A 14,461-nucleotide genomic window follows, 5' to 3' on the forward strand; every position below is an offset into this window, starting at 1 on the left:
GGCGACAGGCATCCGGCTTGCGCCGAACTCTCTCTCTCGGAACTACATTTCCCGGCTGTCCCCGCGCAGCCCGTGACACTCCTTGGACTGCGAGCTCCGAGCGGGCTTTCCACAGCTGCGCCTATCCTGCTCGGACCCGGCCCTGGACCCAGCCTCGGACTCGAACACGGCTCCACCATGGAGGAGGCGGACCGAATCCTCATCCATTCCCTGCGCCAGGCCGGCACGTAAGGACACAGCCCCCGCCCACCCCGAAATGCCCGCATCCGGGACTCCAAAACTCCGGACCCAGTCACCCGGGAACCTTAAAACCCCGGACCTTGACATTCAGGGCTCCAACTTCCAGAACCCTAGGATCCTCCCTTCTCTTTACACACACAAACGCGCGCGCACACACACACACACACACACACACGGCCTCCCAAACCCTTTGACCCTGACACTTGGGAAACCCCAAACTCCAGGACCTAGACACTTTAAAACCTTGGAACCTTAAGACCTGGGGTTCTGAGACCTGTGGATTTGACGTCAATACCCTGGAACCCTGTTACCTGGAGATTCTAAGATACCTGTAACCTGAGAACCAGGGAACTTAAAACTTTTGGGACCCTGGCACTCAGGGACTCCAAAAACCCCTGGCACTGGCTGCTTAGGAACCTTCGAACCCTATTTCCCAATACCTGAGGCTTTTAAATTCCCAGGACTCTAAAATCTGGTGGTCTTAATGCTTGGTTACCCCAACACATAAGGACTCCAGCATCTAGGAGCCTAATTTATGGATTGCTTGAACTAGGTGTTCTTGCGATCCAGGGACTCTGACATTTGGAACTCCTGAAAACCCCAGCCTCCCAGCATCTAGTCTCAAAACCCTAGCAGCTCAATATCTAGGGACCACTGATCTGCAGGAAACATGATCTCTGGGGCTGCAGAAAACCAGAGACCATTCCACCTGGGCTCCTAGCCCTTCTCTTTACACACACAAACGCACGCGCACACACACACACACACACACACACACACACACACACACACACAGAATTTTGGAGCTTTTAGGCATAGGGAAAGTTGAGATTTTCTTTTGAACTCAGATCCCTTCCATCCACCATTCTACACCAAGGTCTTAGGACCTGAGGATTCCGCCAGTTCTTAGTTTGCCCAATGGAAGTCAGCCAGCAGCACCCATGACCTGTCTGAACTGTGGCAGTCCTCCCCACCCACATCCCAGTAACTAGGGCTTCCAGCCTCATCCCTGTTTCCTGGCTGCTCCCCCTCATTGAGCCTGCCCTCTTCTTCTTCAGGGCAGTTCCTCCAGATGTGCAGACCCTGCGAGCCTTCACCACTGAGCTGGTTGTAGAAGCTGTGGTCCGCTGCCTGCGTGTAATCAACCCTGCTGTGGGCTCTGGTCTCAGCCCCCTGCTGCCTCTTGCCATGTCTGCCCGGTTCCGTCTGGCCATGAGCTTGGCTCAGGCCTGCATGGTGAGTGCCTTCCTTTCAATACACACAGCCTCTTCCTTCCTCCTTCAGAGTCACCAAGCTCCTTTGAAACTCTTGCCTTTCCTCTCTGCCAGCTTCCCTTGTGGCTTAATGTTCATTAGTGGTTAAGACTGCTGACTGGTAAAACTGCTTGAGTTGTTCAGACCCTGGCTAACTGTGAGACCCTAACCCTTGTGAGCCTCAGCCTCCTAATCTGTGACACTTAGATGATAAAAGTAGGGTTGTTATGAGCACTAAATGAGTTGATCCAGTTTGTGCCCGGGCTGCCTCTGGCTCCTGTGTCTTGAGTTTAGCACCAAGAACTTTTCCCCATACAATATTCCATTTCCCAGTTCCTGAAAAGGCCCTGTTTGGCTCACATGCTCAGGCTGAAATTAACCATCTGTGCTCTGATTGGCCAACCTGGATCACATGGTCATCCCTATAGGGCACTGGGATTGGCTGCTCCTTCAGGATCACATGGAGTTGGGGGAAGGAGGGTTACACAAGGGAAAATATGCTGGTTAACTAAAAAGCAGTGTCTCTGCACTAAAACTTCATTCTGCTCTGTGGCAGCCACACTCAGCCTGCCTCTCATGGGGATAATTCCTATATTGTCTCTGTCATAGATAAGTGCCTTCTGGTGAAGCACTTACACCTCCCCAGTACAGACTTGTGTCCAGTTACTGTATCCAAAGTCTCCGGGTAAATGTCATTGCTCCTGGCTCACTAGCTCTGGGACTTTAGGCTAGTCTCTTAACCTCTTTGGGCCTCAGTTTTCTCTCGTGGAAAATGGGTTGTACCTACCACATAGGGTTGCTATGAGGATTCAAAATGAGTTCGGAGTTCCCGTCGTGGCTCAGTGGTTAACGAATCCGACTGGGAACTGTGAGGTTGCGGGTTCGATCCCCGGCCTCGCTCAGTGGGTTAAGGATCCAGTGTTGCCGTGAGCTGTGGTGTAGGTCACAGACACGGCTTGGATCCTGCGTTGCTGTGGCTGTGGCGTAGGCTGGCAGCTATAGCTCTGATTCGACCCCTGGCCTGGGAACCTCCATATGCTGCAGGAGCGGACCTAGAAAAGGCAAAAAGACAAAAACAAACAAACAAACAAACAAAAACCAAACAAAAAACCCCAAAATGAGTTCATAGGGAGTTTCCTGGTGGCTCAGCAGGTTAAGGATCCAGCATTGTCACTGCTGTAGCTTGGGTTGCTGCTGTGGCGTGGGATTGATCCCTGGCCCCAGAACTTCCACATGCCATGGTGTGGCCAAAAAAAAAAAAAAATAGTTCATATGTGAAAAGCTGGATATAATAAGCTTTGTGCAAATGGTATTAATATCATTGGATTAATTGCTTACATTGCATTACATTGCTTACCATTGCTTACATTCCTGCAACCTCTGGCTACGTAATGGATGTCAGCATGGCCAACATATTCAATACATGGTGGTAGAGGGACAAGAGAGAAACTGCAGTGAACCCTTCTGCTTATCCCCAGGGGGCAGGTTTCTTGAATGTGTAGCTTGCTTGTCCAGTTTCTATCTCTTAGAAATAGGCCTCAGACTCTACCTAACCCATCCAGGTTCACCTAACTCTCAGAAGTTCTCAGGTTCTTCTGTCTGGGGCTCTTGGTAGCCCTCGAGGGAGACAGTCTGTCCCCTGGCCCGAGGCTGTCTTCTCAAGGATGACACTTTATGCAGGGGAGTCCTCTGTTTGGCAAGGAGGGTGCACAGTGGGAGGTATTCAGTGGGGGCCGAGGGGTCAGGCTTCCCCCAGTTCTCAGTTCCTCTTTCTCTCAGTGCTGTTGCCCAGTGGATTGGGTGGTGACCTACTTTTGCTCACACAAACTTTAGCCAAGGGCAGAGAGTATGGCTTTCTCAGTGAGCAAGACTTTCTGGGAATTCCCGTTGTGGCTCAGTGGTTAACAAACCCGACTAGTATCCATGAGGATGCGGGTTCCATCCCTGGCCTCACTCAGTGGATTAAGGTACCGGTGTTGTTGTGAGCTGTGGTGTAGTTCACAGATGTGGCTCAGATCCTGCGTTATTGTGGCTGTGGTGTAGGCCGGCAGCTATAGCTCTTATTTGACCCCTAGCCTGAGAACTTCCATATGCCGCAGGTGCGGCCCTAAAAAAGACAAAAAAAAAAAAAAAAAGACTTTCTGGCCCCAGAGCCTTGGTTTGTTCTAAGCAGGTAGAACAGGTCTCTCACTAGCATATAGGAGGGTTCCCAGGCTAGGGGTCCAATCGGAGCTACAGCTGCTGTCCTACACCACAGCCACAGCAACACTGGATCCGAGCCATGTCTGTGACCTCACTGCAATGCCAGATCCTTAACCCACTGAGCGAGGCCAGGGATCGAACCTGCAACCTCAGGGTTCCTAGTCAGATTCATTTCTGCTGAGCCACAACGGAAACTCCGAAGAGGTCTCTCTTAACCCAGCTGGGTGCTGCCCTTGTACCCCACCTCAGCTCAGCACTGCCGCCTTCTGGTGTCTGCCTCTACATGGGCCCTACTCCTGGCGGCACCATTTTTTGCGACTCAGCCACCTCCGTATTTTGACGTCCGTCATTTCACACACGCCACTCCTGGAATGAGTTTCTGTATCAGTCACAACTCTGATTGCAGGTGTCGGAAAAAACCCATAGCAAAGTAGTTTAAAAGCCAGTGGTTTTCACACTTTTGTGACTTATGACACTCTGAAATAAACAAATCTTACGTCATGATCAAACACGCAGATGTGTGTCTAATGATGTTTTCTGAGGGCGTGCTCTGTGCTGGGCATTGTGGTAACAGGGCATTAGCTCACTGAATTCTCATGACAACTTTCTGAAGTAGGCGCTGTTGTTATCCTTTTTCTCAGATGAGGAAAATGAAGGGCAGAGAGGTTAAGTGATTTGCTTGAGGGCCCACAGTAGTAGGTAAGGAGCAAAAATTGGATTTTTTGGTCTTTTTTTTTTTTTTGTCTTTTTAGGGCCGCATCCGTGGCATATGGAGGTTCCCAGGCTAGGGGTCTAATCGGAGCTGTAGCCACCAGCCTCCACCACAGCCACAGTAACACCAGATCCAAGCTGAATCTGTGACCTACACCACAGCTCACGGCAACACAGGATCCTTAACCTGCTGAGCGAGGCCAGAGATCCAACCCGCAACCTCATGGTTCCTAATCGGATTCGTTTCTGCTGCACCACAACGAGAACTCCTGGAATTTTTTTTTTCTTTCTTTCTTTCTTTTTTTTTTTTAGGGCCACACCTGTGGCATATGGAGCTTCCCAGGCTAGGGGTCCAATCTGATTTGTAGATGCCACCCACAGCCACAGCCACAGCCACAGCCACAGCCCACACGGGATCTGAGCCGCATCTGCCACCTGCATCACAACTTGAGGCAAAGCCACATTCTTAACCCACTAAGTGGGGCCGGGGATCAAACCCAGATCCTCATGGATACTAGTTAGGTTCTTTACCCACTGAGCTACAACAGAAACTCCAGATTTTTTTTTTTGTCTTTTGTCTTTGTTGTTGTTGTTGTTGTTATTTCTTGGGCTGCTCCCGCGGCATATGGAGATTCCCAGGCTAGGGGTTGAATCGGAGCTGTAGCCACCGGCCTACGCCAGAGCCACAGCAACGCGGGATCCGAGCCTCGTCTGCAACCTACACCACAGCTCACGGCAACGCCGGATCATTAACCCACTGAGCAAGGGCAGAGACCGAACCCGCAACCTCATGGTTCCTAGTCGGATTCGTTAACCACTGCACCACGACGGGAACTCCAGATTTTTTTTTTTTTTAATGCTTGATTTTTAAAAAAATAATTCAATGAATTTTATTATATTTATAATTGTGCAACCATCATCACAACCTAATTTTAGAACATTTCCATCAAAAACCCTCAGTCCACCCCTCCCTCCCCATGGCCCCCCATCTGTCTGTTTCTGTTCTGCAAGTAAGTTCATTTGTATCCTTTTTTAAGATTCCATATATAAGTGATTTGAATCCAGGAAGTCTACTTTCAGAATCCATGCAGCTCCAGACCAGAACCTTAATGGGCCCTTTTATCCCTTAAAGCATCCACACAGGGAAAGTACTGTCAGCCCCACCTCCTAGCTAGGAAGCTGAGCTTCTGGGCGGCTTCTGGGGGATTAAATAACAGTTAAGTAGCAGGCTGGATTTCTTTTTTTTTTTTTTTTTGTCTTTTCTAGGGCCACACCCGTGGCATATGGGGGTTCCCAGGCTAGGGGTCTAATCAGAGCTGTAGCCGCTGGCCTATGCCAGAACCACAGCAACGTGGGGTCTGAGCCGCATCTTCGACCTACACCACAGCTCACGGCAACACCGGATCCTTAACCCACTGAGTGAGTCCAGGGATTGAACCCACAACCTCATGGTTCCTCAAGTCGGATTCGTTAACCGCTGAGCCACGACAGGAACTCGCAGTCTGGATTTTGATACCGATCTTTTTGACTCCAAAGCCTGTAGTCTCTCGGAAAAATGTTGTTTAGTGGTTTGCATAGGTCATTTTTATCAGTCAGGGTCCAGTCTGGAGACAAAAAACCCAGCAATAATTTGAATAGGGAAATTTTCCTTTTTTTTCTTTTTTCTTTTTTGGCTGCCCCACAGCATCTGGAGTTTCTGGGCTGGGAATCAGATTCAAGCCACAGTTGCAGCCTATGCTGCAACTGCAGCAATGCTGGATCCTTAACCCACTGTGCCAAGCCGGGGATCGAACCTGAATCCCAGTGCTCCAGAGATGCTGCAGATCTCGTTGCTCGACAGCAGGAACTCCTGAATAGGGACATTTTAATATAAAGAATTTTTAACTAGGTAGGAGTTCCCATCATGGCTCAATGGTTAACAAACCTGACTAGTGAACATGAGGTTGTGGGTTCGATCCCTGACCTTGCTCAGTGGGTTAAGGATCTGGCGTTGCCATGAGCTGTGCTGTAGGTCGCCCACACGGCTCGGATCTCGTGTTGCTGTGGCTGTGGCATAGGCCAGCAGCTGTAGCTCCAATTCAACCCCTAGTCTGGGAATCTCCATATGCCGCAGGTGTGGCCCTGAAAAAAAAAAAAAAAAGACAAGAATTTTTAACTAGGTAAAAGATGGTTAACTACTGAAAGGGTGAAACAAATCGCCAAGGCGTGTCAGAAGTAACACGATACCTTGAGAATTCTCACTTGCACTCCAAACCATTTACCTCCTTACCCTTCTGCTGCAAGAGGATCACTTAGATTAGTTTCTTGTGTATTCAGTTTTTAAGAAATGAAGATATAAGCAAATATAAATACATATTCTTATTTTCCCACTTTCTTACACAGAAGAGAGCATATAGGGAGTTCCCATTGTGGCACAGTGGAAACAAACCCGGCAAGCATCCATGAGGACACGGGTTTGATCCCTGGCCTCATTCAGTGGGTTAAGGATCCGGTGTCACCATGAGCTGTGGTGTAGGCTGCAGACACAGCTCGGATCCTGCGTTGCTGTGGCTGTGACATAGGCCAAAAGCTACAGCTCCGATTTGACCCCGAGCCTGGGAACCTCCATGTGCTGCAGGTGCAGCCCTGAAAAAATAAAAAAGCATATACGTAGTTCCTTCCCTCTTCCCCCCCTTTCAACATATCCTGGAAATCATTTCCTATCAGACAATAAAGATCTTAATCATTTTTTCTTTTTTGCAGCTGCAGAATAGTTCATTGTAGTTGATATTCAACCTCTGTCCTATACTTGGACATTTAGGGAGTTTCCAATATTTTGCAAGTAATGCCGTACTGAAAATAATTCATATATATTCTTGAATTGGTGCAGGCATATCTTCCTGGTAAACTCCTAGAAGTAGGCTCGGTAGGTGGAAGTGTACATGCCTATGTCATTTTGTTAGATTTTGCGACGTCGCCATCCGTGGGATTAAATTTTACATTCCTAACAGCAGTGGATGAGAGGGTGCCCGTTTTCCTCCACAACCTGGTCCCCGGAGGGTATTGTCAGAAGATGTCCATATAGTTTTCTTAGCTTTGTCCTTAGAAAGCCTTTCAAATGTAAGACATGAAAATAGAACAATAACACCCTTCTCCTAGCTTTCTATATTGTTAACGTTTTGCTCCATTCTTTTCTGTCTATGTATAGATACACACACACATTTTTGCTGAACCATTTGAAAGTGGCAGACATCATGACACTCTGTTCAGAAAACTTTCAGCGCACTTCTCCTAAGTAAAATGACACTGGCCAGAATATCCACAGTACCCCATACTGGGATCACACGCATGAAATTGAATATTGCTAGAGTAATAGTATCCAGGATCTGGAGCAGTCAAATTTCCTCCATTCTTACAAAAATATCCATTATAGCTGGGGGTTTTTTCAGCTACAGCTTCCAATCAAGGCTCATGCATTTTATTTCACTGTTACATCTCTAGTCTTCTGTATCCAACAGTCCTCTTTAGTTTTTGCTTCTTTGTTTCTTTTCACGAGGACACATATTTTTGAAGCAGTGCAGCCTGTTGTTTCCTGGAACAGCTCTGCAGTCTGAATTGCTCTGATTGTTCTCTCGTGGCTGGATTCAGGTCTGGGACAGGAACTCTGCCTCAGCGATCTTATCTCCCTCCCTGAGTGGACCTCAGAATGAAACATCACGTTGTCCGGGATCAGATCCGGGAGGCTCCCGTGGGGGTCTCTCAATTGTGCTTTCAATGCCAGTCTCTCTTGTAAGCCAGGTTGGACATATTCACATATGTTTAAGCTAGGGGTCGAATCGGAGCCGCCACAGCTTACGGCAACACCGGATCGTTAACCCACTGAGCAAGGGCAGGGATAGAACCCGCAACCTCATGGTTCCTAGTCGGATTCGTTAACCACTGCGCCACGACGGGAACTCCCCGTTTTGCATTCTTTTTCTGGGAACTGTCTGTTCCTATCTTCTGCCTCCTTTTCTGTTGCACTGCTGGTCTTTTTGCCTGCGTAGTTTTAGGCACTCTTTTTTTGGCCATGCCCACAACATGTGTAAATTCCTCGGCCAGGGATCGAACCCTCGGACAATGGCGGATCCTTAACCCACTGCACCACAAGAGAAGTCCCTAGTCACTCTTTATAAACTAGGTAGATTTGCTCTTTGCTTATGACAAATACTTTTTTTCCCAGCTTGTGATTATTCTTTTTAACTTTGCTCATTGCATTTTTTTTCTTTAAAAATCTTTTTTCATATATTCAGAAATCCCCATCTTGGAGTTCCCACTGTGGCTTAGCGGTAATGAACCCACCTCGTGTCCATGAAGGTGTGGGTTTGATCCCTGGCCCTGCTCAGTGGGTTAAGGATCTGGTGTTGCGTTGCCATGAGCTGTGGCATAGGTCACAGACACTGCTCGCATCCCTTGTGGCTGTGGCGTAGGCGGCCAGCTGCAGCTCTGATTCGACCTCTAGCCTGGGAACTTGCACGTGCCATGGATGCGGCCCTAAAAAGCCAAAAAAAAAAAAAAAAAAGGAAAGAAAGAAAAAGAAAAAAAAAAAAAGAAATACCCATCTTTTCTTTTACGGCCTCTGGATTTTGAGTCACCTTTAGAAAGGCCAGAGCTTTCATCTTAACCCTCTGGAGGGCTTAGGGAGCCAAGGGGAAGTTCAGAGGGTGGTGGTTGGGGAGCGAGTGGGAACATTTGTGGTCTAGGGCCTGGGCTCCCAGGGCAGGAGGCTCCTGCCTGCCAGACTGATTGGGGTCGCCCTCCCCAACCCCCAGGACCTGGGCTATCCCTTGGAGCTTGGCTATCAGAACTTCCTCTACCCCAGTGAGCCTGACCTCCGGGACCTGCTTCTCTTCTTGGCTGAGCGTCTGCCCACTGATGCCTCTGAGGATGCAGACCAGCCTGCAGGTATGGGGTGCCTGGGGCGTGGCGGGGGCTGAGAGGGGTGAAAGGGGTGAAAAGGTTGGCTGGTGGGGGTGGACTGTGAGAGCTAGGAGGGAGGCCTGGGAGAGAGGATGCAAGGCAGAGGGGAAGGGGACCGGGGCTTGAGCTGACCCAGGTAAGGAGGTGCCTCACTTCCTCCTGCCCTGCCCACCCCCATTCTAACCCACACCAGCCTCCTTTTTTTTTTTTTTTTTTGGCTGCCCTATGGCATCTGGAGTTCCTGGGCCAGGGATCAGATCTGAGCCACAGTCGGGACCTACGCCGCAGCTATGGCAACACCGGCTCCTTAACCCACCTGTGCCCCCACCATGCCGACCAGGGATCGAACCTGTGTTCCAGCGCTCCAGAGACGCCACGGCGGGAACTCCCACACAGGCCTCCTTGATGCTCCTCAGCCAGCCAGGCCACCCCAGCCTCAGGGCCTTTGCCTCTTCTGGCTGATGCCGCCCCCAGATAGATTCATGGTTCCTTCGCTGAACTCTTGGAGGTGCCTGTTCACATGTCACCTCAGGGACACCTTCCCAGGATTGTCTTGTTTTTTGGTTTTTTTTTTTTGCCTTTTCTAGGGCCACTTCCTGTGGCGTATGGAGGATCCCAGGCTAGGGGTCTAATCCTACGCCAGAGCCACAGCAACATGGGATCCGAGCCTCGTCTGCAATCTACACCACAGCTCACGGCAATGCCGGATCCTTAACCCACTGAGCCAGGCCAGGGATCAAACTCGCAACCTCATGGTTCCTAGTCGGATTCGTTAACCACTGCGCCATAATGGGAACTCCAGGACTGCCTTGTTTCAAATTTTATGTTCCTCTCAAGGGTCCTTATCCTCCTTTGCTGATCACCGCCGGACAGGTTTTTTCCATTGTCCTTATGACCTTGGTCCTGCTTTTCTCTACCGCCCTGCTGCCCCGGGAGGGCAGGAGGCTATTTATCCATCTGTTTGCTGAGGTCGCCCGAGGGTCTGGAATGGGGACTGGTACAGAGTAGGTGCTCAGTAAATGTTTGTTGAATGACTAAATGTGAGAATGATGGGGCAGGAAGTCAGGCTGCTTTCCTAGGGTGTGCATTTTTTTTTTGTCTTTTTTGCCATTTCTTGGGCCGCTCCTGTGGCATATGGAGGTTCCCGGGCTAGGGGTCGAATCGGAGCTGTAGCCGTCGGCCTACGCCAGAGCCACAGCAACGCAGGATCCGAGCCGCATCTGCAACCTACGCCACAGCTCATGGCAACGCCGGATCCTTAACCCACGGAGCAAGGCCAGGGATCGAACTCGCAACCTCATGGTTCCTAGTTGGATTCGTTAACCACTGAGCCACGACGGGAACTCCAAGGTGTGCATTTTTGGAGTTGTGGCATTGTCATCTGATTGACCCTCCCTCCCCACTCCCTCAGGTGACTCAGCTATCCTCCTCCGGGCCATCGGGAGCCAAATCCGGGACCAGCTGGCCCTGCCCTGGGTCCCACCCCTCCTTCGCACTCCTAAGCTTCAGCACCTCCAGGTGGGACCCCTCCCCAACTCACGTCGATATTGCTCATCCCCCACCTTGCCTGCCTTGTCCCCATTTGGGCGTCAGGTTTTTGGCCCCTTCCCACTGGTGCTCTCTCCCCCCACCCCATCACAATTCATCCTCGAGGCTCTGATTCTGCTCTCCTACCAGGGCTCAGCCCCTCAGAAGCCTTTCCATGCCAGCAGGCTGGCCATGCCTGATTTGAGCTCCAGGGCAGGTGAGTGTGAGGCTGTGGAGAGGGGCTGGGGGGCAGGGGAGGGAAGGGGTAGAGGTGGCCCTGACTACATAGTGAGACAGGAGGGCTGGCTTGACTCTGTTGCTGCCTCCAGAACCTCAGGAGTTCCAGGCGAGTCCTCTGCTGCTCCCAGCTCCCACCCAGGTGCCCCAGCCTGCCGCGAGGGCAGCCTCCCTCCTCGAACACCATGCTGTCCAGCTCTGCCAGCAAACGGGCCAGGACCGCCCCGGGGACGAGGACTGGGTCCACCGGGCATCCCGCCTCCCCGCCCAGGTACCCCCCAGTACTTGGCCCCCTGCTGATGAGGCCCTGGCTCACCACAGATCCCATTTCCTGTCCTGTTCGTTCGTCCCCTGCCCCTCTCGTTCCACCCCCACCCCCGCTTTGTCCCTCTCTTCTATCCTCTCCTCCCTGCGTGCAACTTCCCTGCTCCCGGCCTGAAAGAACACTGGAGGCAGAAAGACCGTGACTGGAGTCCCCATTGTGGCTCAGCAGTTAGCGAACCTGACTAGCATCCATGAGGACACAGGTTCGATCCCTGGCCTCACTCCGTGGGTTAAGGATCTGGCGTCACTGTGAGCTGTGGTGTAGGTCACAGACGTGGCTCAGATCCTTTGTTCCTGTGGCTGTGGTGTAGGCTGGCAGCTACAGCTCTGATTCGACCCCTAGCCTGGGAACCTCCGTGTGCCCAGGGTGTGGCTCTAAAAAGCAAAAAGCAAAAAAAAAAAAAAAAGACCGTGATCCACGCACAAGTCAGTATGGCCCCTCGGAGCCTCGGCTTCCTGCCCTGAGACACGGAGGGTGATACTGCTCTCTTCTCAGGGTGAAGTTCCACCAAAGGATGTGCATGGGCCGCCAGAGCCGCCAGGATCTGCTCCCTTTCTCCCCGTTTCTACTGTCTTTTTCCTGCCCCTGATTGACTCCCTCTTTGTCTGTCTCTGCCATCACAGCCTCTAGATCTCTGCTCTATCTCTTCTAGTCAACTGTCTTTCTCTTCCTGTGATTTTGCTGCCTGTCTTTCTCTCTCTCCTCTCGCCTCTCATTTCTTTTCTTTTTCCTTTTTTTTTTTTTGGCCAAGCTGTAGCTGCGGCAACGCCGGATCCTTAATCCACTGTGCCGGGCTGGGGACCGAACCCACATCCCAGTGCTCCCATGATGCCACCACTGATGCCGCCACTGATCCCGTTGCACCAAAGCGGGAACGCCTCCTTTCCTCATTTCTGTACTATTTTCCTCATTTCTGTCTCTGCCTCTGTCTTACCTCTGTATCTACCCCCATCTCCCCTCTGTCCACCTCTGTAACTGACTCCTTCTGAGTCCCCCAGTGTCATTTGTCCTGTCTTTATCTTTTTCTCTCTTTTTTAAACTTATAGGAATTTCCTTTTTTTGAGGGCCTCACCCACGGCATATGGAGGTTCCCAGGCTAGGGGTCTAATCGGAGCTACAGCGGCCAGCCTACACCACAGCCACAGCAACGCAGGATCTGAGCCGCATCTGTGACCTACACCACAGCTCACGGTAACGCTGGATCCTTAACCCACGGAGCGAGGCCAGGGATCGAACCTGCAACCTCATGGTTCCTAGTCAGATTCGTTTCTGCTGCGCCACGACGGGAGCTCCTAAACTGACAGGAGTTTCTTTCTTTTCCTTTTTCTTTCTTTCTTTCTTCTTTTTTTTTTTGGCCACCTCGCCCATGGCATGCAGGAGTTCCTGGGCCAGGGATCGAACCCGCGCCACAGCAGTGACAACGCCGGATCCCCATCCCGCTGTGCCACAAGAGAATTCCAAACTGAAAGGAATTTCAAACACGGAAGGAGAGAGACTATCATCAGTCCCTGTCATCTACCTTCAACTATAAGCATTTTGCCCATTTTTCTTCATGTCTTCTCTCGATTTTTTTTTTCTGTATGATTTTAAAGCAAATCCCAGACATCCTGTCCTTTTACCTTTAAATACTTAAGCATACACCTCTTCATGCATAAGGGCATTCCTTTTTTTTTTTTTTTTTTTTTCATGCTTTTTAGATAGGGCCGCACCTGAGGCATATGGAAGTTCCCAGTCTCCAGGCCACATTGGAGCCACGGCTGCGAGCCTACGCCACAGCCACAGCAGCACCAGATCCAAGCCACATCTGTGACCTACACCACAGCTCACGGCAACACCGGATCCTTCACCCACTGAGCAAGGCCTGGGATCAAATTCGCCTCCTCATGGATTCTAGTCGGGTTCATTAACCTCTGAGCCATGAAGCGAAGTCCATCACCTAACAAAATTAACAGTGACCTCTGAATTGCATCCAACACTGAACTCATGATCAGATTCCACCATTTGTCTCAAAGCTGCCTCTGTTCTCATGACACTCTCTCTCTCTCAGTTCCACTCTGCCTCTGCCCCCTTATCTGCCCAGCACCTCTGACTTGGTCTCTGCTCTGTCCCCATATAGCCTCTCCGTGTCAGTCTCTCATTTGGGGGGCTGCCAGCATACTTCTCTTCCTTCCCACAGCCTCCTCCGGTGCGGGGAGCGAGTTGATGGAGAGGAGTGGGGCCGAAGAAGAGCAGACCCTGTCCTCAGGGAGCTCCCAGGCCCGTGGGCGGGGAGTTCGGGCACGGGCACCCTGGGGGGGCCCATTGGGAGTGGGCGTGACTTGTCGGTAGCACCCCGTCGGGTGGCTCCCTGGTGAGGCAGGGCCTTGGGTGCCCAGCAGGCCTCCACACCCTTCCACTGTTTCCAGGAGGATACACGGGCTCACCGGCAGCGGCTGCAGAAGCACCTGGCCGAGCATCTGCGCCAGACCTGGGGCCGACTAGGGCCTCCCCCACAAGCCCGCGACCTGGGAGAGCTGCTGCAGGCCTGGGGTGCTGGGACCAGGACTGGGACTCCCAAGGGCTCCCGCTTCACACACTCAGAGAAGTTCACCTTCCATCTGGTGGGTGGGCCCGAGTGGGCCCGGGGCATGCTGATGGGGGCCAAGGCGGGGTTGCTTTATGTACAGACACCTCCCCCCTTTATCCACACAGGGTCCTTGCTCTATGTACAGATACACTTTATCCACACTGGGTCCCATGCATGTTCCCACCAGGCATGCCCTCTCCCCACTAGGAGCGGGTACCTGGCCAGGGTGGGGCGGTGGTGGCAGGGGTCCTCTGGCTTCCTGGGAACTTCCGTGGAGAAAGGGTAGAGCGGCTGGAACCATGTAAGGGTGTAGGGGTGCTCTTTGTGCAAACCCCAGCTTTCCCCAGGCACTTTTCTCTGGACGTATTTCCTCTCCTTGGATGGTCACCCAGAGGGGCCCTCGTTGCGTCCTTCGCATGGGCCGGCAGGCAGGAGCTGTGTCAGGATCAGGGGGGGTTTCTT

At 51.5% G+C, this 14,461-nt stretch overlaps 1 protein-coding gene across 1 annotated transcript in view; it reads left to right on the forward strand.

Annotated features, from left to right (window-relative positions):
• The window catches only part of CCDC22 (coiled-coil domain containing 22), an 18,439-nt gene continuing 3,978 nt past the window's right edge, over nt 1–14,461 (forward strand). Inside the window, exons 1-7 of the mRNA XM_047764759.1 lie at nt 1–227; nt 1,299–1,476; nt 9,197–9,329; nt 10,756–10,862; nt 11,022–11,088; nt 11,201–11,379; nt 13,839–14,033. Of these exons, the coding sequence (XP_047620715.1) occupies nt 178–227; nt 1,299–1,476; nt 9,197–9,329; nt 10,756–10,862; nt 11,022–11,088; nt 11,201–11,379; nt 13,839–14,033 (909 nt within the window). The 5' untranslated portion in view covers nt 1–177. The remainder of the gene's footprint in view (nt 228–1,298; nt 1,477–9,196; nt 9,330–10,755; nt 10,863–11,021; nt 11,089–11,200; nt 11,380–13,838; nt 14,034–14,461) is intronic.

This window comes from Phacochoerus africanus, chromosome X (assembly GCF_016906955.1).
Source record: "Phacochoerus africanus isolate WHEZ1 chromosome X, ROS_Pafr_v1, whole genome shotgun sequence".
In the NCBI taxonomy this organism is placed as follows: Eukaryota; Metazoa; Chordata; class Mammalia; order Artiodactyla; family Suidae; genus Phacochoerus; species Phacochoerus africanus.